Source organism: Desmodus rotundus, chromosome 1 (assembly GCF_022682495.2).
Source record: "Desmodus rotundus isolate HL8 chromosome 1, HLdesRot8A.1, whole genome shotgun sequence".
Taxonomy (NCBI): Eukaryota; Metazoa; Chordata; class Mammalia; order Chiroptera; family Phyllostomidae; genus Desmodus; species Desmodus rotundus.
In genome coordinates, this window is record NC_071387.1 from 35,514,987 (window position 1) to 35,538,931 (window position 23,945).

The 23,945-nt window shown below is 43.5% G+C and overlaps 1 protein-coding gene across 3 annotated transcripts in view; it reads right to left on the minus strand.

Annotated features, from left to right (window-relative positions):
- NTRK2 (neurotrophic receptor tyrosine kinase 2) overlaps nt 1–23,945 on the minus strand; it is a 319,382-nt gene that overhangs the window by 46,823 nt on the left and 248,614 nt on the right. For all 3 annotated transcript variants that reach the window (XM_053923455.2, XM_053923458.2, XM_053923456.2), the window contains exons 16-17: nt 21,635–21,807; nt 15,555–15,789 (exon numbers count right to left, since the gene is read on the minus strand). In XM_053923455.2, the coding sequence (XP_053779430.1) occupies nt 15,555–15,789; nt 21,635–21,807 (408 nt within the window). The remainder of the gene's footprint in view (nt 1–15,554; nt 15,790–21,634; nt 21,808–23,945) is intronic.

The following is a 23,945-nucleotide window of genomic DNA, read 5'->3' on the forward strand; positions in this document are numbered from 1 at the left end:
ATACTGCAGAAAGTAGGGAAAAGGAAGAACAAAGATGATGAATGGAGATGGGAAAAGGTTGATATGATCTTCAAAACAGAGTGATGAAACAGAACTCCAGAAATAACAGGTAACTGAACATGACCTTTGTGCCAGAGAAAATGTTAACAGTTAAAAACGGTTTGAAAGCACTTGGAAAAGGAAGCAGTGATGACCAGGAGCAAGTATGGATTTATCAAGATTAAGTCATAGCAAATGATTACCCAGTTCCTGTTAGGTGAACTTGCAGGAGAGCAGATGGGAGATTGCCATGGGCATGAAGTGTATTGATTTCATCAAGAGTCTTGAAAAGTTCCCCATGATATCCTTGAGATGTAGAGAAATGTAGGTTGAACTCACAGCTAGTTAAATACTGCTATGTGCATGCCCAGCTTACCACTGCCCTGCCCAGGGCTGATTCACTCTAACGCTATTTACCTGAGATATTTTCATTAAATGTTCTCTTTGTTATAATTATTATATAATTATAATAACAATAGCTGACACATAAAGTGCCCACTCTGAGGTATGCACTGTTTAAAGTGCATTTAATCCCTGCAATTGCAGTTTGAGAAAGTGTTATGGTTGTAGCCCTTTAACAGTTAAAGAAATTGGGTGTTGAGAGGATAAGCAACTTGTTCAAGGCCATGTAGTTAGGTAAGAGGTAGAGCTGGAATTTAAACCCAGCAAATCTGGCTCCAGAGATCTCTCTATGATATCCCCACCTCCATCTCCATGCTTCAGATGCTCTCAGCCAGCAGACTGTATGATACCCGATTAATGTGCATTTCTGCACTATTCTGCAATGCTCTAAAGTAGGAGCTATTTCCCTGTAATGCACAGACCCCCACAGATTCATAGATAGAATTCACAGAGTTCTATAAATTTGGTTTGCATCTAATTTTCACTAATCTCAAACAGAAAGTTAATATTTACTTTAATTATTAATGTAGGCAACAAGCCCACAGTAGTATCAGAAGAATATATGAAGTTGTTGCCTGTAGAAATCAGCTGTTTTCATATCACATTATTGTTGCAGCTATCTCAAAACATCATTTATGTTCGCTGCTTTGAAGTGACAATGGTTATTTGATCTTCCACCAGATATCATTATTTAATGTTTTAAGAAAACCACATGTGTTATTATATTACCTATGTAACATGTTATAACTGTACTTCAGTGTAGCGGTACTCTTTTGTAACTCTTTGCATTTTATTTTGTGCATTTAAAGCCTTACTTGGGGAAAGCGTTCCCGGGCTTCCTCAGCCTGCTGAAGGGCAGAGCTGCCTCCGTGCTCTCCAAGCAGAGCTGGTGCCACAGGGTGTGTAGTCGATGCCATGACATTTTCCCTCTGTGATATGTGTTTCATGCCCAGGCAGGTAGTTATGACTCATAAGGGCTTACAAAAGGTAAGCAAGTGATAGCTCTGGTCCAACCACCAACAGACAAACAAAGCATATCACACACACAGAATATTAAAATACGCTTTCTGTGGTGACAGTTAAAGTTGCCTTTAAGTGCATAGCAGACACACAGAGTCCAGATCAGCAGTAAAGATTAGGGGAGTCCTTTGGCCTTCTCAAAGACTTCATAAACGTCACTCCAGTCTAGCAGGGTTGACAACCGGTGTATGAAGAGGGGCTGTAAAACACTCATGGGCGGTATATCATAAATTCAGGAGATATAGGAAGATATGGAAAGTGTGATGGCCAATGTATGTGCCCTGAAGGCAACACCCAGGGACTAGTCTATAAAGATCTGAGACAGCGCTCGCAGTCCTAGGAACCCATCCCAGCTTCAGGGATGTTTATCCAAGAAAGCATTCCTTCCAACATGGAAGGCAGGGCCCAGCATGTGCCATGGGATTCTGTTCTGCCCCTGTTCACCGATAACAACAATAACAACTAACAGACATATATACTTCACACTCTCCATGGTGGCTTCCTGACAGCACTGAGGAGCTGGCAGAACAGGCTCACTCACCATTTTACAAGATGGAAAGTAAGGTTTGGAGAAGTTAGGTGAGTTCAAAGCTACACAGTGCACACACATTGCAGGAGAGGACAGACCCAGGTCAGCTGTCTGCTGGTGCCATGTTCCTCAGCATATTAGCCAGATTTGGAATCTGGAAAGAATCCAGATTTCGTCCTTAAGAAGCTTAGACTGGCTATTTCGGAAGCCCCTTCCCGAACGAAAAAGTTATGGTTCTGAAATTTAAAGTATTCCTTTTCCTCCTTCAGCCAATAAAGTTGTAGGACTTTGTCCTGCACAATACATGTTAAGGCCACTAGGGGCAGAGCTCTGAGAATCCACTAGGCAACTCTTCTCCACTTTCCAAGGAGAAAACTGGAGGAGCAGGGTTTGTGCTGAGGGAGGGCACCAGGGGAGTTCAGTCTGGGAAGAGCATGGTGTTCGAGAACAGAGGTTCAGATGCTAGCTCTGCCACCTGGATAAGCTATGGTATCTGAAAATTATTCTCATCTCTATATTGTTAAATATGGTTGAGAAGGTTAAACATCAAGCCAAGATATGAACAGAGGCCAATAAATGTTAGTGTTCCTGACAAGACCTAACATCAACTCTCTAAGTCACAGGTGGCAAACACAGGGCCTGTGGGCTGAATCTGGCCCTCCACCTTGTTTTATTTGGCCCAGCGCCTTGTTTCTACCCGGCGGCAATGCTGAGCTCTTGCTTAACTGTTAAGGAGAAGTTACATTTATACAGTCCTAAAACTACATCCAGCCGTTTGAAGGCAACTACAAGGCTGATGTGGCCCCCAGTGAAAATGAGTTTGACACCCCCGCTCTAAGACATGAACAGGAGTCTTTTAAGGTCACAATTGTTTCCTACAATGAAGCCTAATGAGTTTTCCAGAAGAAATTCATGACTTGCCCTCAAAGAGCTTTGAAGAATTCAAGCACCTGTGGTAGCTACAAGAAAACATGCTGATACTGATTTAACTCACTCTGCAGTTTCACCTCAGACTAAATGTCCCCCCATGCCCTTAAAACTGGGCATTAATCTGTTTAAAACACTTGCAAACCCCAGGAAGCTTTTGGTACTGTGTGCAAAGGCGGGGCGGGAGCCTCGAATCCTCCTCAGCCTCCGCTGCCGTATCCCCGTCATCAGCAACATGTGAATGAACCAAATTATCTCCAGGGCTGAGGGCGTGGGCCACAGAGCCAGGCTCTGCTGTAAGAGGAACCCAGCGTCATGTTCTCCACACCCCCAGGAGGTGGCTGATGCTGTCGTAGGGCTGTGAGGGAGGAAGCCAGCCTGGAAACGCCATGTAGGGAAGAAACTGTTCCGTTTCAGTGTTAGGATTCTAAAATAGCTGCTAATAAAATGCCTTCATACTGTGACACTTCGGTATAGACACCCACAAGGATACCTTGACAATCTGTTTGACTCCTCACAAGCCTTTTCTAGCTTTTCCTGCGCTGGGCCCCCACCAGTCACCCACACAGAGAGACAACCGTGCAGTGACAGAGAAGGCCAGCAGGGGTCTGCTGAGACTGCTGGAGTGGCTGGGGAGCCCTGGCTCCTCAGATGTTGGCTTGTCCAGGAACAGGTCACATCAATTTGAACCTGCTGCTTTCTCTCTCTCTCTCTCTCTAGCCCCATGGTATCTTTGATAAAGCTTAACTAGGGAATGAGCCAAGTTTACCACCTAGGAGAGAGGGGAGATCCTCAAGAATATTCCCTTCACTGATTCAGAAATGCCATGGTTCAATGAATCTAGGTTCTGATGGCAAGGGGAATGTAATAGTGATTAAAATTCAAAGCTTTCCCATTGGAAGTCCTAGAAATCCATTAATTACTATAATACCATCAGGCAAATAATGGGTCAAGCTTGAGAAAAAATTTAATAGCATCTAGCCCATTTTTGCAGCTTGCTAAGTAAGATATTTTATAATGTTACCATTTGAATCTTAGCATGGATGAGACTGCAGTATGTCCATAGCTACTTTTTGTAAATGCTGCTGAGCAGGGCCAATATGATTCTTAAACTTGACTGCACATCAGACTCACCTAAGAAGCTCGTTAAAAATGGGAAGTGTTTTTCAGGAACTACTATAAAGGACACATGGACAAAACCAAGGGGGAGGGTGGAAGCAAGGGAGGGAGGTGGGTTTGGCTGGGGTCTGGGAGAGAGGAGGGGGAAAATGCAGACAACTGTAATTGAACAACAATAAAATAATTTAAAAAAGAAATTAGATAAATAAAATAAGATGCTTTGAGAAAAAATATACATATAAATTCCCATTCTCATCCCCCAGAGATGCTGAATCAGTATCTCTAAGGTGAGGTTCAGTAATCAAGACTGTGAAGAAAGCATTCTGAGCTATTCAGATGTGCAGTTGTGCTTGGGGGTGTAATAGTGGGAGGTGCTCTAGTGCCAAGTGAAATAACACTGCTATGCACCTATTAGCATGAGAAAAAGAACTTGAGAAGCTGTTTCACAGTCAGATATTACAGGCAAGTTTGTGTTTGAAAATTTTCTTAGTGGCGCCTCCTGTAGGACTTGCTTTTATCTGGTAAGTAGAACTCCCCGGGTTGAATGCCTGTACTAGATTCTCATGACTACTGGTGGAATGCTCACCCAGAGAAGCTGCTGCAGCTTCACAGAAGGATCAGTCCTGTGTTTTTAATGTCTTGATATGCATCCAGTGTTAGATTAGGTTGTTTTAACAATCTCTTGGAGTTTTCTTTTTTTAATGGAGGTAAAATTGCTATATAACATTGCATGTTTCAGGTATACAATGTTGCCATTCAATATCTGTATGCAACACAAAGTGAATGCCTTGGAGTTTTATAGTTTTTAATATCTGGACAAATAGACCAAACAGCCATAGGAAATAACTACCTGAGGACAGAAGTTTTATGGGGAGTTGAGAGATTGAGTCAAGTCATGCTCGGACTTAGGAGTGATCTTCATTCGGGAGATCCACTACTATGGAAGGCATCTTTACTTTCGTGGACTTCCAAGAAGAATATCAAATCACCTTTCTTGGAACCTTCTTTTAGGCAGTTATCATAACCAGTAAGAACCTGGAAGTGCCTAGCCTTGTGAGGCATTAGGGAGGTCAAAATTAGAAGATACCCATTCTGCCCAAAAGGCACTTGTAATCACTCTTGTTTATAACTTCAGTCATTTGCAACAGTTCAACAATACCCCATCTGCTTTGCTGCCTTTAAGACCCAAGTCAAATCTTGTTTCTTCCAAAGAATTTTCCAGATTTCATCTCACATTCCAGTAAAAAATCAATGTATTTCTACACTTTGCAACATGTATTACACTGCCTAGTATCAGAGTGATTCATTTGTTTCTTCTCCCCAGGAGATTTGTGGTTTTCTTTGGGAACAGAACATGTCTCACTCAGTACATATTGAAGAGGCGTGGCTAAGAATTATATATGAAACATGACACCATCTTGAATTAATCCAGTCATTTATCCATCCAAGGTATTCTGTTCCCGGCCAAAGGACAAAGACTGTGGGGTAAATGTAAAAAGTGTGGAGCATTATTAATATTCTGTCCACACATCTTTTCCCAAAGCCATCTCGAACCAATTCGCATTCGGAGGCGGGGGAATCTCTCAGAGGTAACAGGAAAGCTAAGATAATTTCTTCTTGCTCAATATTCACTGGAGATGGAGAAAATCTACTCTCCTACTTAAGTAATAATCTTGTGTAGGCAGGAAAACTATAAATGTAGAAGAAGTATTATGTAAATGTAAGTTACTTAATTAAAAAGGGGGGGGGGAAGCCATCACAGGGAGTAGCTGTTCTAAGGAGATGGGAAAACTTGTTTTCTTTACTGCGGTTTATCAGCGGTTCACAGATTTTTGAAATGACATGTTCATCACAATGAGAGAGATGGCAACTGCCTTCTACTTCTAGGTGAGGTGGAGTAACAGGAAAGAGATAAGAGATTTGTCTTCTCATCTGAAACAACCAAAAATATGGCTTGAATATATTTACAACATTTATTCCAAGACATTAGGTAACAGGCAATGAAGGACAATGATCCCCAATAGATGGAAATAATTGTAGTGAGTCCCATGTTCAACAAGCTTACTTCACTGCAAGAGACAGAGAGGGGAACCCAGGTGGAGACGAGCATGCTGCCTAAGTTGAGAAGATGGAGTTGAGAGTCTGGTGAGACACAGGTGGCTGGAGTGAAAAGGACAGGATGCCAGAGAAGAGACAGCTGCACACAGATAGAACTCTGAACACCTACAGAGGGTGCCCGTTGTGCATGCAGATGAGTATTGAGCAGTGCATGCCTGTGAGGACAGTATCAGTGTATGGGGAAGAACTATCCAAAGGATCAGTGAAAATAGTGCCCAGTGCTCACACAGAACCAGGGCAGTGTGGATTCCCATGAAGCAGAGTGAAAACCTCATGATTCAGGGGGGAATTGAGTGCCCAGTAGATTATGCCTCAGTACTGGGGAATCATTAGCTCTAAAGTAACCACTGGTCAGGTACTGCTAAGCTTAATAGCAACACACCAAAGGACCAAGCTGTTTCAAGGCAATATAACCACACTCCAGAGCAAAGCTCAAAAATATGTATGGGAATGCAAAAATATCCAGCATCCAACAAGATAAAATTCACAATGTCTAGAATCTAATGTAAAATTACCAGGCATACCAAGCAATAGGAAAATATGATCAATCCATGAGAAATATCAATCCAGGAAACTGATCCCGACAAATATATTGAGATATTTATTATTTATGCATCCCACATGCTTAAAAAGATAACTAGAGGCATTGATAATTTTAAAAAGTTCTATGTTGAACTTCTAGAAATGAAAATGACAATGTATAAGATGAAAATACACTGGATACACATAATAAAAATACTACACATTGCAGAGGAAAGGATAAAGGAAGTTGAAGACCGAGTGGTAGAAACTATCCAAAGTGAAACACAAAGGGAAGAGAATCCAACATCATTAGAAGAGCTCAGTGAGTCATGAGATAGCTTTAAAAGGCTTAACATAAGTGGAATTGGAGTCCCTAGTGGGCAGGTAGGGGGAACAGAAGAAATAGATGAACAACAATGATCAAAAAAATTCAAACTGATGACAACTTATAAACCCACAAATCTAAGAAATCCAAGCACAAGAAATAGGAATGAATGTATACCAAATCATATATAATCAAATTGCTCAAGGTCAGTAATAAAGAGATCATTTCAAAGATGTCTGAGAAAAAAGAAGCATTGCATACAGAGGATCAAAAACCAATGACTATGTCCCACTTTAATTTATCGTCTTCAACAAACTTTAAAGGGAGGAGCTCATTGTAAATAAGGAAACAGAGGCTATGATGGTACACAAGGTGAATATAGCATAATTTTCTCTCCTTAAAGCCATTTGCTTTCACTTTCTATCTCCCCATCCCCATGGCAGAATCCTAGTTTGTCTAGGTCTTTGGTAACAAGCCATTGATCTGTGCAAGTGAGTTCAGTCCTTAGTCTTGACCCACCTGTGACCAGTGAGGTTCACAGAGGAGTTTTTGCAGAGAAGACATTCTGAGAAAAATTTACTTCCTGATGAGAAGAAGATGTGCAGGGAGAAACTACATGCTCCCTGTGGCTGCCTTGCCTCCTTCCTCCTCCAATTGCAGTTTTAATATGCTTGGAGTTGCTGCAGCCATCTTGTAGCCATGAGGAAAAACCCGAGAAAATGTAAAGTGCCAAGCCATAGCTCTCACATTGGGAAGCCTCTGCACCAATCAAAACCTGCCAGCCTGTGAACTTCTTGTCACAAGAATGAAATCAACTCCCTATCTTCTTAGGCCACCACTAGTAGTGTATTTCTATCTTTGGTTAAATGCATTCCTAACTGATCAGACCATATGATTAGAACAGGCAAATCAAAGTTTGAACCTTTGCCTCTAGGACCCCAGTCTGATGCTCTTTCCCCTATACCTCAGCTAACCCTTTGTTGCCACCTTACTTTTTTAAGGGGCTCTGGTCTGAGTAATGCAAAAGTATGAAATGTCACCAGTATGAAAAGCTGAGGCCTGACTGCTGTAAAAAATGGGGTAGAAAAGGGAGAAAGTCCATGCTGAAAATATGTCTCAGTACTTTAAGAAATCAGAATCCTTCTGGCCCCTCCAAGCCAATGGTCTATGTCCTACCTTCCTTTCCAGTGCACTTAAACATGTACTTAATTTCTGCATGAAGCACTTCTACGTACAAAGTGGATGGGCTATTGACTTCAGGAATAAAGGACTGGGAAGACTGAAAAAAACATAAGGGATTTATTCCATCTCCTGCTAACAGTCTTCTCTGGTTGGGAAATGGATAGGACCAGGGACCTGGGCAAAGGTTCACCAGGCAAAATCTTTTTTGTTGGCCTCAGCCACTTTCTACAGCCCTTCTTGAAAGTCCACACAGCAAGGAAATAAAGACTCTGAGGAGTTCTGCAGCAAGGAAATTGGTGTTTACTTAGTGATCACAGATCTCTTTTGTTGGTGAATACCCACTCACAGCTCAAGTCTGAAGAGACACTGCTCTAGGCCAATCAAATACGCACAGGAAGGGGGATCTGAGAATCTTTTGGCTGAATCTACTTTCATAAGCTGACATAATGCAATCTGACATGTCACTTTCTGGCATAAAAACACTCAGTGGCTTCCCACTGCCCAAAGGACCGAGTCCAAAGTCTTTGTCATGACAAACAGGCACTAGTGAAATCTGATAATAGCCTAAAGAGCCTATTTTGTTACCTTAGATGTATGCAAAGGCGCACCCACTCCCTGGCCGCACACCCTGTGATGTTTACACTGCCGTCTCTCTTCATATGCTACCTCCTATGCCAAGAATGTCTCTCTTCCTTCCTGGCCTGGAGCCTTCTTGCCAATAGAACAATTTAGGATCTGTATCTTAAATACCAGTTCAAATGTCTTCTCTCTGTGAACCCTACTCTCGTTTACCAAAGTAGGCTGATGACTTCCTCTTCAGAGTTGTCAGTATTTATCTCTATCACTGTATTTATCACATTATCACATGTCTGAAAACTCCTTCAAGTCATAGCCCATGTGTCTTTTTTATCTGGATTGCTTTAGTATCTAGTGCAGCATCTAGCACTTAGGAGCTGTTTCATAAATGTGTGCTGAATAAATGAATGAGTGAGTGAATGAAAGGACAATCACCCGCACTGTTGCAACTCCCAAAAGCACATGTAAAGGGTTCTTAGAAATACTTGAATGCTAACTAAGCCAACTTAGAATCTTGAAACAATTTATGCAAATCTAGTTTAATACAGAATTAGTCTGAACTCAATGTTCTGATTTCTTTCCGGCAGACAGGTTCCTCTAAGCTGTGCTCTCTCCAAGTGTTGTACAGGACATAAATTAAAGATGATTTCATAACATAATAACCTCCTATGTTTCTGAGACCAGTTTAATCAAATGACTGCAAACAGAAAGCTCTATAATTGCTCATGTGAAAGTTAAGAGTCATTGTGTAAGTATTGTGCATTAAGGGGGAAAATAAGGAAATGATACAAGCAAAGAGAGTTGATGACATAGAGGACATTCCCCTTTTGGGAAGGGATGGTGTTGCCTCTTAAGTTGAACACTGTGCTTGGTTTTTAAAGGTTCTAGGCAGAGTATACTGAGGGAAGTTTTTCTACTATAGTATAAATGCACATAAGTTTTAGCTTTGAGCTCACCATTGAAAAGTAATTGTCTGAGATAAGGACATCCCTATATCCCTAACTTTACTTCCTGAAGTCAGTGCTCCTAGTCTCAGAGCCGGGCACACCTGTAACCTGAGTGTCTTCCCAATTTAAATAATCTACAGGGCTAAAAAGACTCACCCGTACCAGCTTTTCCTGATGCACATCCTGTTCAATAGTCACTGATTGACCACCTGGAATAGCCAGCCTGTGAGGATACAAAGATGTATGCCTTCTCTTCTCTCCGCCCTCATATTAGTGGGAGACACATATATGAACAAATTTCCATGATGCAACGTGCTCTATGCTGTAATGCTGATTTATAGGAAGTATCCAGAGACCCCAGAATCATGAGCACTTACTCTGCTTGGAGGAAGTCAGGGAGCAGCTGAAGCTAGAATTGCCTCTTAAGAATTAGCAGTCATTCACCAGGGAGGTGCAATGGTACTCCTTACAGAGGAAATGACATTGGCAATTTATACAACCACACACTGAAAACATTTGTGGAATGTGTCAATACCTGTCTGCCTATCTATCTATCTATCTACCTGTCTGTCTATTTAATCTGACTACCTACCCATCTAATCTAGAAATGTTCACACTACATGAAAATATTCCTTAAAAATAAATACATTCTTTTCAAAGACTGAGGCATGAAAGTTAACCCTTGATCATTTCTTATGTGTTTGTCCAGTTCTTAAAATATCTAAGCCTTCCCCTCTGGGTTCAGGACTTGATTTTCTAGTTCGCCACCCGCTCACTCCAGTGTGGGCAGGGAAAGGTTCTGAAGTTCAGATCAGTTCTTTTTACTTTTGGTTCTGTCAGCTGATTTTAGTTCAACCCATCTTTTCTCTCTGTAGTTAACAACCTGGGATTGAGCACCTAAAGATGAACTTTGGACTTTGTTGCTAATATTATTTTAACATTTTAGGATTCTGACCATGGCCTTGTTTAGTTAAGTTATATTCATTTACTTTGCTAATTGTTCACCCTAAATCGATCTGCCTATTCTACTTCCTTTTCTTTCCCTCGTAAGTGGAAGATGAATTAAAGAATAGAATTTCTTACCACTTCAACATAACACTAAAGCCCAAAGGAGAACAAGACACAAAAGCTAGGGTCTCAGAGGTTTAGGGCCCTCTATTCGCCAACAAGTCACATTCGTTTTAAGCACACGCTAGATCCCAATGGTGAAAACTACCAAAGTGCACATTAGAAAAATCCCAGTGGATCCACTGTGGCACAGTAATGACCACGCAGAGTGAGATCCTAGGTCTGTGATAGGCAGAGTGTGACAGAAATCTGGTTCAGATGTTTCCTAAATGTCGGGCTTTGCCAATGGTGGGAGGGAATAAAAGCAAAATAGAAGACAAGTACTGCAGAGCTGCTAATTAAAACAATTCAGAGAACATAACTGCTAGAGTAATTTTGGACCCACCATATCAGGCTGGTTTCAATGCAAATGTAGTGTTCCGATTTCCTACTTCATTGGGAAGATATAATTAGTTCAGCTGCAACAGGGTGGAAGCCTCAAGGCAGCCGTTTCCTGGTGCTTCCAGCTCCACTCCCTCCCCACTCCCTCCCCACCCCGCTCCCCGCCACCGATGGAGAAACATCTGCCACCGCCACTCCTGCCCCCAGTCGGCACAGAGCTGTGGTCACCCCACATGGCTGCACATAAGTCACTACAAGCAGAAAGTTTGGGCTGCCAGTGGGACTGGTTCTTGCTTAAAAATAAGGGATGTGTTACTTCTCAATAAAATGGACTCCAGGTCCAATCACTGTCCTTCTAGATAAGATAGCCTTGCTTAACACAAAAATCCTCCCTCATTACTATGGCAGAAACGATATTTAAGGCAGGTGATGACAAGTCACATCATCTATGGCATCCTGTCATGGAGGGTGCACGCTTCTCAAGATCAGAGGAGAATAAGGAAGAAAAGGTGCCTGCAAATGAGAAACCCAAACTGTAAAGTGAACACATCTCCCAGCTGCTGTGACAGAGAAGACGAAGAGGCACCATGAGGGGGAGGGTTTAACACCAAGCGTATAGATGGTACAACAGGTACAACAGATCATTGACATGATAGCCAGGAGTGTTCTGGGAATCACCGCTGTAAGATGTTCTGGAGTTCACCGGCACACACAGAGGAACAGCTTCTGCTTGTCTGTCTCACAAATTCAACAGCATGGACCCTACTGATATGCTTTTGACATTTTAATAAGCAAAAAATATTCTGCAGAGGAGTTCCATAATGATAAATACTCTCATGGAACCAAAAGGTGAAACATCATTTTGAAATTTTAGAGAAGGCAAAGTGAAAGTCATTGATTTCTTGGTTTTCCTGACTATTATCACACTGCCAGGTCTTACATTCCCTCACCCGCTTTTCCCACCTATACCAGAGGCCAGTGTAAGTCTGGTTCTTTTTCCTCCTCCTCAGTGGGAACAACAACCAACCAAGGGCACACTACGAACCCTGCAGCTGCACTGACCAGTGACCATGGTGTGGGGCGGGGGCAGGGGAGGTAGAATAAATGTGGCATCTTAACGACTGGGATAGCTCCAAGAACATTCAACAAATAAGGAACAGGGAATCATTCTTTTCTCCAGTCAATCAGAAGGAAGTACGTCAGGAATATGGCATCTAAATGGGGGGGGGGGGTTCTTTATTATATGTTTCTTTGTAACATATAATAAAATAAGGTAAATGGCAAGATGTCTTCATAATATGTAAACAAGCAGGACTAATCTCTTATGTCTACTGTCGTTATTTTGCTAGAATTGTCTTTTTCAGATTTTTGAAACATATAATTTATATACCATAATATTTACTCTTTTAACATACACATTCAATGGTTTTCAGTGTATTTGTAAATATACCAAATGACTGCTACACAACTCTAGAACATTTTCATCACCCCCGAAAGAAACTCCATATCTAGTAGCCGCCACACTCATTCTCCATTACTCCCAGCCCCTGGCAGCTACTGATCTACTTTTTCTCTCTATGGATTTGCCTTTTCTGGATATTTTACATAGATGGAATCATATAATATGCGACCTTTTGTGTCTGGCTTCTTTCACTTCCTATAATGTTTTCAAGGTTCATCCATGTTACAGCATGAATCAGTACTTACTCCTTTTAATTAATAATTAATATTCTACTGCATAAATTATGATATTTTCATTTATTCATCAGTTGATCGACACATACTATTTTCACTTTATAGCTATCATGAATAACGCTGCTATTTCATCTTTGTGCAAGTTTTTGTGTGAACATACGATTTCAATTCTCTTGGGTATATGCCTCGGAGTGGAATTGCTGGGTTATACATTGCTGAACATTTCGAGGAACTGCCAAACCGTTTTCCAAAGCAGCTGCACCATTTTACATTCGCACCAGCAGTTTCGGATGGTTCCAATTTCTCCACATCCCCAGTAACACTTATTTTTGTCTGCCTTTTTCTTACAGCCATCCCAGTGGGTACAAAGTGGTATCTCACTGTGGTTTTGATTTGCATTTCCCTAATGACTAATGATATTGAGCATCATTTCATGTGCTTATTGGCCATTTGTATATTTTCTTTGGAGACATCTCTACTTAAATCCTTTGCCAATGTTTTAACTGAGTGATTACTTTCACACTGTTGAGAGTTTCAGTCTTTTTTTCCTTTGAATTATTCTTTTAGAGATTGTAGAAGAGGACATTGGGTTCTACCTTGCTCAGTCCTAGCTTTGGAAATAAAGCATAACTTTATTGATTTGCTTAATGATACGGTTGAAAACATTTATTGGGCACTTATTTTGCGCCATGCACTCTGCGACCTTGGTTAACTTACTACTAAAGAGAAAGCTGTTACTTAGACCACATGTTTCTCCATTAGATGCTCATCAAGATCAGCAAATCTTTCCCCTGGGAAAGTACCATGTGTTTCTTTTTCTCCTGAGACAAAGAGACTCCCCCATCCCCACCTCCCACCAAGGAAGCAGAGCTAACAGAGGAGATGCATCCATTGATAATAACGGACCATCCACCTTAGATAACTAGAACAAAGTAGTCATCCCTAGATGACTAAGGACAGGTGCTTTGAAGCTCTATGTTGGATGCTTGAAGTTGAGACTATGTTCATGTTTTCTACAAATAAACCAAAGAGAATCTTTTTCAATTTGGTCTCCATTCCTTTTTGATATATGAAACGTGGGCAATGTTTATGAAGGTGACAAAGAAAAAAACCCACAAAATATTCTACAGAAGAACATATAGCAAGGCAATGGATTCATTCTGTTAGACCAGAAATTTTCCATCTTTTGCATCTCATGGCACACGTAAACTAATTACTAAAATTCTGCAGCACACCACAAATTATATTTTTTATCAACCTGACAAAAAATATGTATAATTTTGATTCATTCACACCGGATGGCTATTGCTGTGCTGACTGTTGTCATTTTTTATGTGCCAATCTAAGGAAGTCGGTGCCTCTGACTAAATAGTCAGGTATTCATGTTTTAGAATTTTTTATGGCACACCGGTTGAAAAATCACTGTCTTAGACTAATCGTATCAAAGTTGGCTCAGCTGCCGTGCAGAGTCATTGAAGGCGAGTGAGGCGGCAGTGAGGACTGCAGGACAAAGACCGAGAAGACTCCTCCTCAGAAATAAATCACAAAGGGGTTAGCAAAGGCGAGGAGAGGCACTTTCGCCACCAGTCCTACCTTGTTATGAAAGTTAGTCAAGTTGTATGTTTTATCCCCTTAGGCTACATACATATGGCGCATTTATTCCTTTCCCTTCCTATTCTCTTCGTTTTCCCTTGAAATTCCAGAAAAACAAGAAAGCCAAGTCGAGGGTTTGAGGTTGTAGCCACCACACGAAACTTCGCTTTCAATAACATGACTTCAAGGTTTCCAGAGGTGTCCCTTCTGTCTCATACCCAAGTCCCAAGATCTCACTTAACAAATACAACATGCCAAAGGGGCCAATTCCTGGTAATCAGTGGATTTGAATTGTTGTCTATAACTCTATCCCTTCCTGCATTCAGTGGTGGAACCCCAGGTGAGCTAGGTGCAGCTCTTCAGAAACAGGCAGGAGGGAACTTCTCACATTTCGCCAAGGCCACCTGCTAATCCACTTTCAACTAAGATGGCTCTGTGTGGGAACTTCCAAGGCCTGGTGTACTATTATTTATGTGAGAAGTTCACCTGAGGCCAGACCTCAAATAAAGGCTCCAGACATAATTTCACAGAACAAGTGCAAACCTTAAAATCCTTTAACTTCACGCCCTCCAGGAATTCCCCCCTGGAATTTGCTCAGGTTTCCCTGGCAAAATTCTCAGGCTGAGAACTTTCCTCATGAAGACATCACATACCACTCTGGCAGACCACGGAAAGTTGTGGACTGACCTGTGCTCTCCCCAGATGCATGTGTTGGGGCCTTAACTCCCAGTTCCTCAGAATGCGGCTGTACTTGGAGACTGGGCCTTAAAGAGGGGATTAAGTTAAAATGAGGCCATTAGAGTGGGATGTACTGCAGTCTGACTGGTGTTCTCATATGAAGAGGAAATTAGACACACAGAGAGTCACTAGGGTCCTGCACGCACAGAGGAAAATCCATGTGAGGACACAGGGAGAAGGAGCTGCCTGCAAGTCAAGGGGAAAGACTTAGAATAAACCAACCCCGCAGTCACCTTAATCTTGGACATAAAATTCTGTTGTTTGGGCCACTTAGTCCGTGGTAGTTTGTTATGGCAGCACTAGCAAACTAATGCAAGCAGGGACTCCCAGGGAAACAGGGCCCTGGGGTCCCCCAGTGGGCGTAGCAACTCACCCTGTAGTAGTCAGTGCTGTACACGTCCCGGGACATGCCAAAGTCCCCGATTTTCACCAGGAGGTTCTCGCCGACCAGGCAGTTCCGGGTGGCCAGGTCTCGGTGCACGAAGTGTTGGGACGCCAGGTAGACCATGCCCGCTGCGATTTGCTGGGCTATGTGTAGCATCTGTGACTGCGTCAGCTCCGTCGGCGGGTTGCCTTCGGCCATCAGCACGGCGTCAGGTCCGTGTGCCCTGTGGGGGACATGGAAGGAGTTGCTGGAGCTGGAGTGCTTTACCTGGAGGGGCCCTTTGTCCTCCCGGCCCCCCGTCAGCTGCTGGTGCTAAACGATGCTGTCCGACTTAGCATGAAGAGGAGAAAAAGACACTTCACCCACAGTTACACTTCAACAGCACCCAGGCTTCAATTCCCAGAGAGTCTACAATTCCATGTGGGCCTGAACGGTGCCCCCACCCCCAACATACAGACAGGTTCATGTTTTAGGGGCTCCAGAAGTATGCTGGGGTCAGGCACTGGCCAGAGCCCCTGACCCTGAAGAGCAGTCAGTGGCTGAAGCAAAACAAAAACACAAAAAACAGAAAACAAACCCAAAGTAAGGAGAGAGTTCAGCTCTCCTAGAGCAATGGGTCATCGAGTCCCACCCCTCCCACTCCTCCCAGCCACATGCTGCAGCTGAGCACCTGCCACCCAGGCTGACCCCTCCAGAGTGCCCCACCAGGGCGGGAGCTGGCATCTCCAGTCTCCCCGATTCCACCTGCTCTGTGGTTTCCAAACTCCCCTATCTCCCGAAAACCCATTTCTGCAGAGTCCCAGGGCATTCAGCCTGGGCATTCATTTCCTGTGAAAAATACCATCGCCTTGTGCCCACCCCTCCCCCACCCATCTCAAATCTCTCACTGGCCACCACGTAGGAGAGCTCCTTGAATCACAACACATTTATTCTTTTCCTGGGGAACTTTTATTCTTTACACTCTTGGGGAATTAGATTACGATATTTTATATCTTCTCTTTCTCCTATCTTACACCCCAGGCTTTTCCCAACTGTGGAATGATTTAAGGCAGTGATTTTCAAACTTTCTCATTTCATGGCACACATAAACTAATTACTAAAATCCTGCAGCACACCAAAATATATATTATATTTTTGGTAAACCTGACCAAAATTAGGTATAATCTTGATTTATTCACACCAGATGGGTATTTGCTTGGCTGTTGTCATTTTTTTATTCAACAATCTAGGGGAAAAGAGGTCAGTGCCTCTGATTAAATAGTCAGGCATTGCTTGTTTTAAAATTTTTTGCGGCACACTGGTTGAAAATCACTCATGTAAGGCCTTGTAACACTGATAGGCACTCCAGGGAGGGGAGGGTCCCAGTCTTAGGTTATGCAGTCAGGACCTGCAACCCCACTCCAATGCTGAAGGGTGAGCCAAGGTTGGTCACTGCTCCTGGAGGCCAGAGGTGGCGCTGTGGGGCAAGAAGTAAAAAGCAGGGGCAAAGGGCTTCTCCCTCTCAAAGTCAGGGCTAAGGACATCTCTTTCCAGGCATTTGACATAAATTCAGAGGATTTTAAATGAATTTTAAAGTGGTGACTATGCCTCCAAGGTTCTAGAGCTGCGTATTTGAAAATGTGAGAGCAGAATTCTCCAACCACCCCGACCTAGTAGTGTTGCCCTTCAGCCCCACCCTCACAAGGGATGAGTTAGCCCAAGCGCAGGTATTTACCCCGTCCATCACGGCTCTAGCCCACAATGATTCCCCCTTTCCTTGATTTCCAAAACATGCTGTCATCTGCTCTGTCGTTCTTTTATTCTCAGAGAACAAGCACAGGGCAAGGATGTGGGGAGTTTTCCAGTCGCTGGAGTGTCCATCGCCATGATCTGGGGGGGCCTTTTAACTTTTCCAGACTCCCTTTTAACTTTTCCCCCATGGGGAAATCAGTGTGTGATTTCCCCATGTGTCAGAAACACAAGAGGATATCATGCTGTGATCATTTAAGTCCCCTCTATCTCTAACTATCTGATTGAGCAGTTCCTCGGGAGGAGCTTCCTGTTTTTGCACAAGGCAAATTCTAACACATTCATTTCACCTCCACTCAAACCATACCCCCGACCTCCTCTTGTCACACCGGGGAGCATCACAGAGGGACATGCCTCCGGGATATCTGCAGCTCAACATCTCTTGCTGGAGCAGAGTCTTCCTGTGCAGTGGGCAAGGCTCTTGGGTACCAGAACTGAATTTGAATCCTGTCCTGACACACTAGCTTTGATCTCAGAGGAGCTACAGAACCTCTCTGGACCTGGTTCCTCATCTGTAAAGTGGAGATACTGACTGCACCTTCCTCAGCACACTGAGGTGAGGGGCCATCGAAACTCTGCTTTATGGTATTTTGTGGCCTTTCATCAAAAAGCCAGAGATACCTTTGCCCCTCCCCTTTTATGTTTTTGTTGTCACAAATTATCCCTATTTAGGCTGTGAGTTCACGTCCAAATTGTGTAGCTAGTGTCTTCTCTTTTTTAAATGTTTTTACCTCCTTTAACTTTTATGTAAAGCACAGGTGGCAAACACAAGGCCTTCGGGCCGAATCCGGCCCTCCTCCTTGTTTTATCCTGCCTGGCACCTCGTTTCTACCTGGTGGCAGCGCCAAGTTCCTTGCCTCTAGTTAAGGCGTAGTTACATTTATACAGTCCTAAAATTACATTCGGCCCTTTGAAGGCAACCGTGAGGTTGATGTGGCCCCTAGTGAAAATGAGTTTGACACCCCTGAAGGGGTTCAAATATATAGTGATGGAAGATTTGATGTTGAGTGGTAAATATACAAATGATGTATTATCAAATTATACACTTGAAACCTATATAATTTTATTAACCAATGTCACCCGATGACATTTAATGAATTTTTTTTAAAAAGTCAGAGAGAATGCCCTGACTGGTGTGGCTCAGTGAGTTAGGCCTTGTCCCACAAAGCAAAAGGTTGCCAGCTCTATTCTCATTCTCGGTCAGGGCACACGCCTGAGTTGCCAGCTGGGTCCCTATTTGGGGGCATGCAAGAGGCAAGCGATCTAAGTTTCTCTCTCCCATCAATGTTTCCCTCTCTTTCTCCCTCCCTTCACCTCTCTCTAAAAAAATAAATAAAACATATTTTTTAAAAGGCAGAGAGAAAGACTGTGCAAAAAAATATCCTCTTTAAAAAAGATTTTTCAAAGATTTTTACTTACTGGTTTTAGAGAGAGAGAGAGGAAGCCGGAGAAGAGAGAGAAAGAGACATTCATTTGTTGTTGCACTTATTTAGGAATTCACTGCTTGATTCTTACGTGTGCCCTGACTGGGGATAAAACTCGCAGCTTTGGTGTTTCAGGACAATGCTCTAACCAGCTGAGCTACCTGGCCAGGACCAAAGAGCTTCCTTAAAAAGTAAATGGAGAGGTGATGTGAGAACACAACCACTCCTTTGGGTATTTCTTTTTTGTAATAGGCCTGTGACCTCATTCTTAGGGCTTCCACAGGGCTGGCCCCTACCCCCTCACTAAAGTTTGTTCAAGCCCAACCCTCCCCAGCACTTAAGAGGCAGGGAAAGTGAGAACGTTTTCACTCATCACAGGAGACCTTATGTGACCTCAGTACCAGGAGAAGGACCTAGGGGAGCACATAAACTATGGGAAATCCTGAAATACCCAGAGAATCAAGGCTGGGATGAAATCATAGATTTAGTGCAGAGTGAAATAAGTTGTTGATTAGCCACAGCTTAGACTCCTCTAAGAATCTGTCCCTTGCAAAAACTCCGGGGAAAAGGAAAAGTTAGAGGTCAGTGCAAAAGGCCACCTCTGCACAAAACCCCATCCTCTGGCCTCGCACTCAAAGGCTCCAGAAAGCTGGCAGCCCTCCAAAGCCTTCTGTACTCTGCATGACCATGTGAGGGATGGGGCAGGCGCCTGCTCGCTTCCCTTGAACAGAAAGTCCTGCTGTAAATAAAGGGCAGGTAAGTTTTCTAAGCAAGTTCTTAAGAATAGTATAAATAAAGTTAACACAACAGCCCTCTGTTTCACTCCCCAGAGTGCCCTGCAGCTCTTGGAGAAAAACACATCTCATCTCTTCCAGGAGAACATGCTTCAAGAGTGAAAAAGCCCCATCAGCACCCTGGCATAGAGAGCAGGAAAGTTCAGCGGTCTTCTGACCAGGGAAGCTGCTCACCCTTCCTTGGCTTGTTCTCTCCCTGCGTGGGTTATGGTAGGCCCTTAGCCACACTGTTCTGGCTCTGAAATTCCATAGCACAGTACTTTCCTTCTGAGTTTTTGGCGGCCACCTCAAGGGGAAGGATGGTGGTGGTGAAAAGCCATGGGTTTTGCAGCCAGAGGCTTTGGATTTGAATCCAAGCCCTGTCACTCACTAGCTCTGTGACTCAGTTTCTTCAACTGTAAAATGAGAATGATGGTAATAATGGTTTATAAAGTTTATGCAAATTACAACACTTAAAATGCTTAGAAAGGCTTAATAAATAGTGATTCTTATTGCTTGAAAAAAGTCTTGTTTATGTTCTCCTCATTAGACAGGAATTTTGGAAAGATTAGAGGAGAAACTCTGATCTCCTTGAAAGCACGGTGTTTGTGTTACTCCTCATTTCCCAGCCAGCCTAGCATAGGGCCTGATCATGTTGGTACTCAGTGGATGCACTTTGGAGGAATAAAAAGGGTGGGAGATAACTGCGGGCATCTGTCTTCATAGGGCAGTGCCGATGACACGTGGGAACGCATTCATGGCGGTTTAAGGGCTGGGTTCCCTTTGGATGGACTGTTCACAGCACAGTGTCACACCTAAGAACCTGAGTCTTGGCATGGAAAACCTCTGGTACCCAGAGTTCAGCAGGTTCTGAAACTGAGCAGAGGAGGTTTCCAATAGCTTCAGGCCCTGCGTAAGATGCCAAGTGAGAACTTGGTGTGGGCTCCCTCTGGAGGGCAGGAAGGAGAGCTAGGTAGATGTTATAGAGCCAAAAATGAAAGGATCAACACACACACGTGTGTGCTACACGTGTGTGCACAGTTCGAGTTCACAGAACCATTTAACTGTATTCAGGTGAGAAGATGTGGATTTATTATGCTCCAGATTGGGGAAAGCACCATTTTTAATTAAAGTAGCCCAGAGCATGGGAACAAAGAAAAAATGTTTCTCGTATGAGCAGCTAGACCTCAACCAAATTCAGCCCCTTTTTCTCCTTTCACATTAGGTCCGACAAGACAGTATGCAAAAGCCACCATCAGCCACTCTCCTATCCCCATACCAGGAAAACTTTGCTGCCCTTAGATAATACATGATTAGGATGACTGTCTCTGAACACCATGAATTGGCTCCATATTCCTAATCTCACCTGGCATTTCGTCATCCGCTCAGCCAGAGGCAAAGCAGAGAAATGGGGCCCATCCCGGCAAAGGAGAACTAAGTGCACATGTATCCATGAGACTAGAGATGGTGAAAGGGATCCAGATGGCCACGTGATAACTTTGCAAACACAGCAGTACAGTCTCCCCTCCCACTGCTCTCTCAGCAATCGACTTATTCCTTAGACTACACAGTTTCTGAATCTTCCCGTGGCTGCATGAAGCTACCAGCACCAATTTCGGTGGAAAGCCCTCTTCAGCACCCACAAAAAACAGAAGAGAACAGAGGTGTGGGTGTTACCATAACACAGAAGGTATACTAAATGTCCCAGGAAAATGCAGCAGAGAAGAAGGGTGTGGGGACATTTGTTGATTACCTCCCATCACAATAGTCCTGGCACTAGCCCATTATGTGGATAGTGTCATACCCCCTTTATATGAAAGGAAACTGAGGCCAGCAAAGGCAGGTGCAAATTAATCACCTGCCCCTAACATCGTTCCTACTTTTAAATTACATCATCTACCAGGAAATCACAGGCAGCACGTTTACTCATCTTTCAAAGCTGAAGGGCAGCTTTCTTTGAAAGAAAACAGCATGTTAGGGCCAGACAGGACTTAGGAGGCTCTACTCAGGCTGGCTGAACCATGACTGCCTGCTCCCACCTTGAGCCCACCTCCTGCCTCATCCCTTCCCCACCACACTGCACCTGAGGAACTTGTTGAGGTCCCCGTGCTTCATGTACTCGAAGACCATGATGAGCGGGTCACCCTCCACGCAGACGCCGTAGAACTTGACAATGTGTTCATGCTGGAGGTTGGTCAGCAGCTCGGCCTCACGGTGGAAGTCCTTGCGTGCATTGTCACTAGCATCTTTCAGTGTCTGGGGATGAGGGACAGAGAGGGGAGAAAACCAGCATATCTTAAATGAAGAAGGTCAAAGGGAGGTTACGTGGAGAAGGAATTACTTCGGTGGGCCCTGAGGTGGGAAGGAAATTCAACTCATTAATTACACAAAAGATTAAAAATGGCCTCATTTCTGAGGACATAATGTTTGTATTAATAACTGAGGACAAGCCTCTCATGGGTATGCAGAGATTTACAGTTCAAAGCACCTGCACAGGTGTTACTTCAATAAGTTATAGACTTGAGCGCTTTCGAGTCTTCATCCCTTTTAACCCTGATCTAGGCTCAGCTATCACTATGGACTTGTCTCCCATTGTGGTGCCTGGGGTGCTTTTTAGGATGCAGTGTGCACCTCGCTTCTGCTCATACAACCTTTTAAAAACTTTATATTATGGCAATATTCAGGAGAGAGAAGAGAGTAATAAGCTCTCAGGTACCCATCTTCCAGCTTTGACACTGACCATTTTGCCAGTTTTATCTGGCAAACTGAAAAGCCTTTTCCCACTGGTACCCACACGCACTTCTGGCTCAGGAAACGTCTCTGCCAGCAGGCCAGCTACAGTGCCAGGATGAAGATGTCCAGGATCACGCCAGCCTTTTGTTCTCAGCTCAGACCACTCTGACACCATGGTGTCATAGCAGGGCAAAGTTGGCATTTGTTGATGCCACACAAATGTGCTGAGCTCCTGTCCTGTGCCAGTCACTGAGCCAGAGCTATGGTGGCATCAAAAGGACATGGACCCAAATCCTGGCCTTGGGCACTCGTACGCAAATAGGGGGATAAGCACATATGATAAGTCAAGCTTAAAACACAATGTTCTAAATGAACTGGCTCCCCTGCCTCTCAGTCCAGCTTGATGTCTTCTTGACATGCCTCTCTTGAAACTTATGCATCCACCTTATGAAACATTAGTAGCTGCCCAAATGACACCAAGCCACACTTCCCTGTCCTTACATGTATGCATCTCTCTGCTTGGAATGTTGACTGAGGCATGTACCTGGTGTTGGAGGATGAAAAATGCCTCCCTGAAGATGTCCACATCTTAATCCCTGGAACTCATGAATATGTTACCTTACATGGAAAAAAGGACTTTGCAGATGTGATTAAATTTAGGATCCTGATGTGGGAGATTATCCTGGATTACCAGAGTAGGCCCAACATCATCCTAAACAAGGGTACTTGGGAGAGAAGGGCAGGAGGATCAAGAAGAGAAGATGTAAGGATAGAAGCAGAGGTCAGAAAGGAGAGAAGATACTATGCTGCTGGCTTTGAAGATGGAAGAAAAGGCCACAAGCCGAAAAATGTAGGAAGCCTCTAAAACCTGAAAAAGATTAGGAAACAAATTCTACCCTAGAACCTCCAGAAGGATCCAGACTTGTTGACATCTTGACTTTAGCTTGGTAAAACTGGTTTTCAATGTCTGACCAACAGAATTGTGAGATAAATAATTGGTGTTGTTTTCAGACACTGAGTTTGTAGTAATTTGTTACAGCATCCATAGGAAACTAATACATCTGGTTAACACATAACAGTCCTCCAGGATTGGGCTCAGATAGCACCTTTCTGAGAAACGTTCCCCGACCCTCTCATTACTGTTACATCCTCTCTGCCCCCAGGCTAGGCTGGACAACCCTCGCTTGTACACCTCATAATTAATTTGTGTCATATCACTGGCCACAGTACATTTAAATTGCATGTTTACTTGATTATCTCTGGTATAAATGGTGAGCTCCTCGAGCCTTCTATCTCTGCATTGTCAGCGCTGGGCACAGTGTCAGGCTCACGGCAAGTCCTCAGCAGAGGTTTGTAGCATAAATAATCAAGGCCACAAGGAGCAAACATAAGAGCAAAAGAGGAATTCAGAAAGGCAGCAAACGCTTCAAAGGAGGGACAAAGAAGAGGAAAGCCCAGAGGACTCCTCTTGGTAGAGGTGGCATATTGAGTATGTGGACACTTTTACTAAGGGGACTGCAATCACTCATTATCAGAGTTAGACTGCAAATGTGAACACCACATTCATTTAAGTTGGAACAGAATGAAAGCACAGTCATCCACCAGGTGTGGACTGAATGTAAGACTGCACACTACATCCTGTGTCGAGAAGCTCTGCCAGA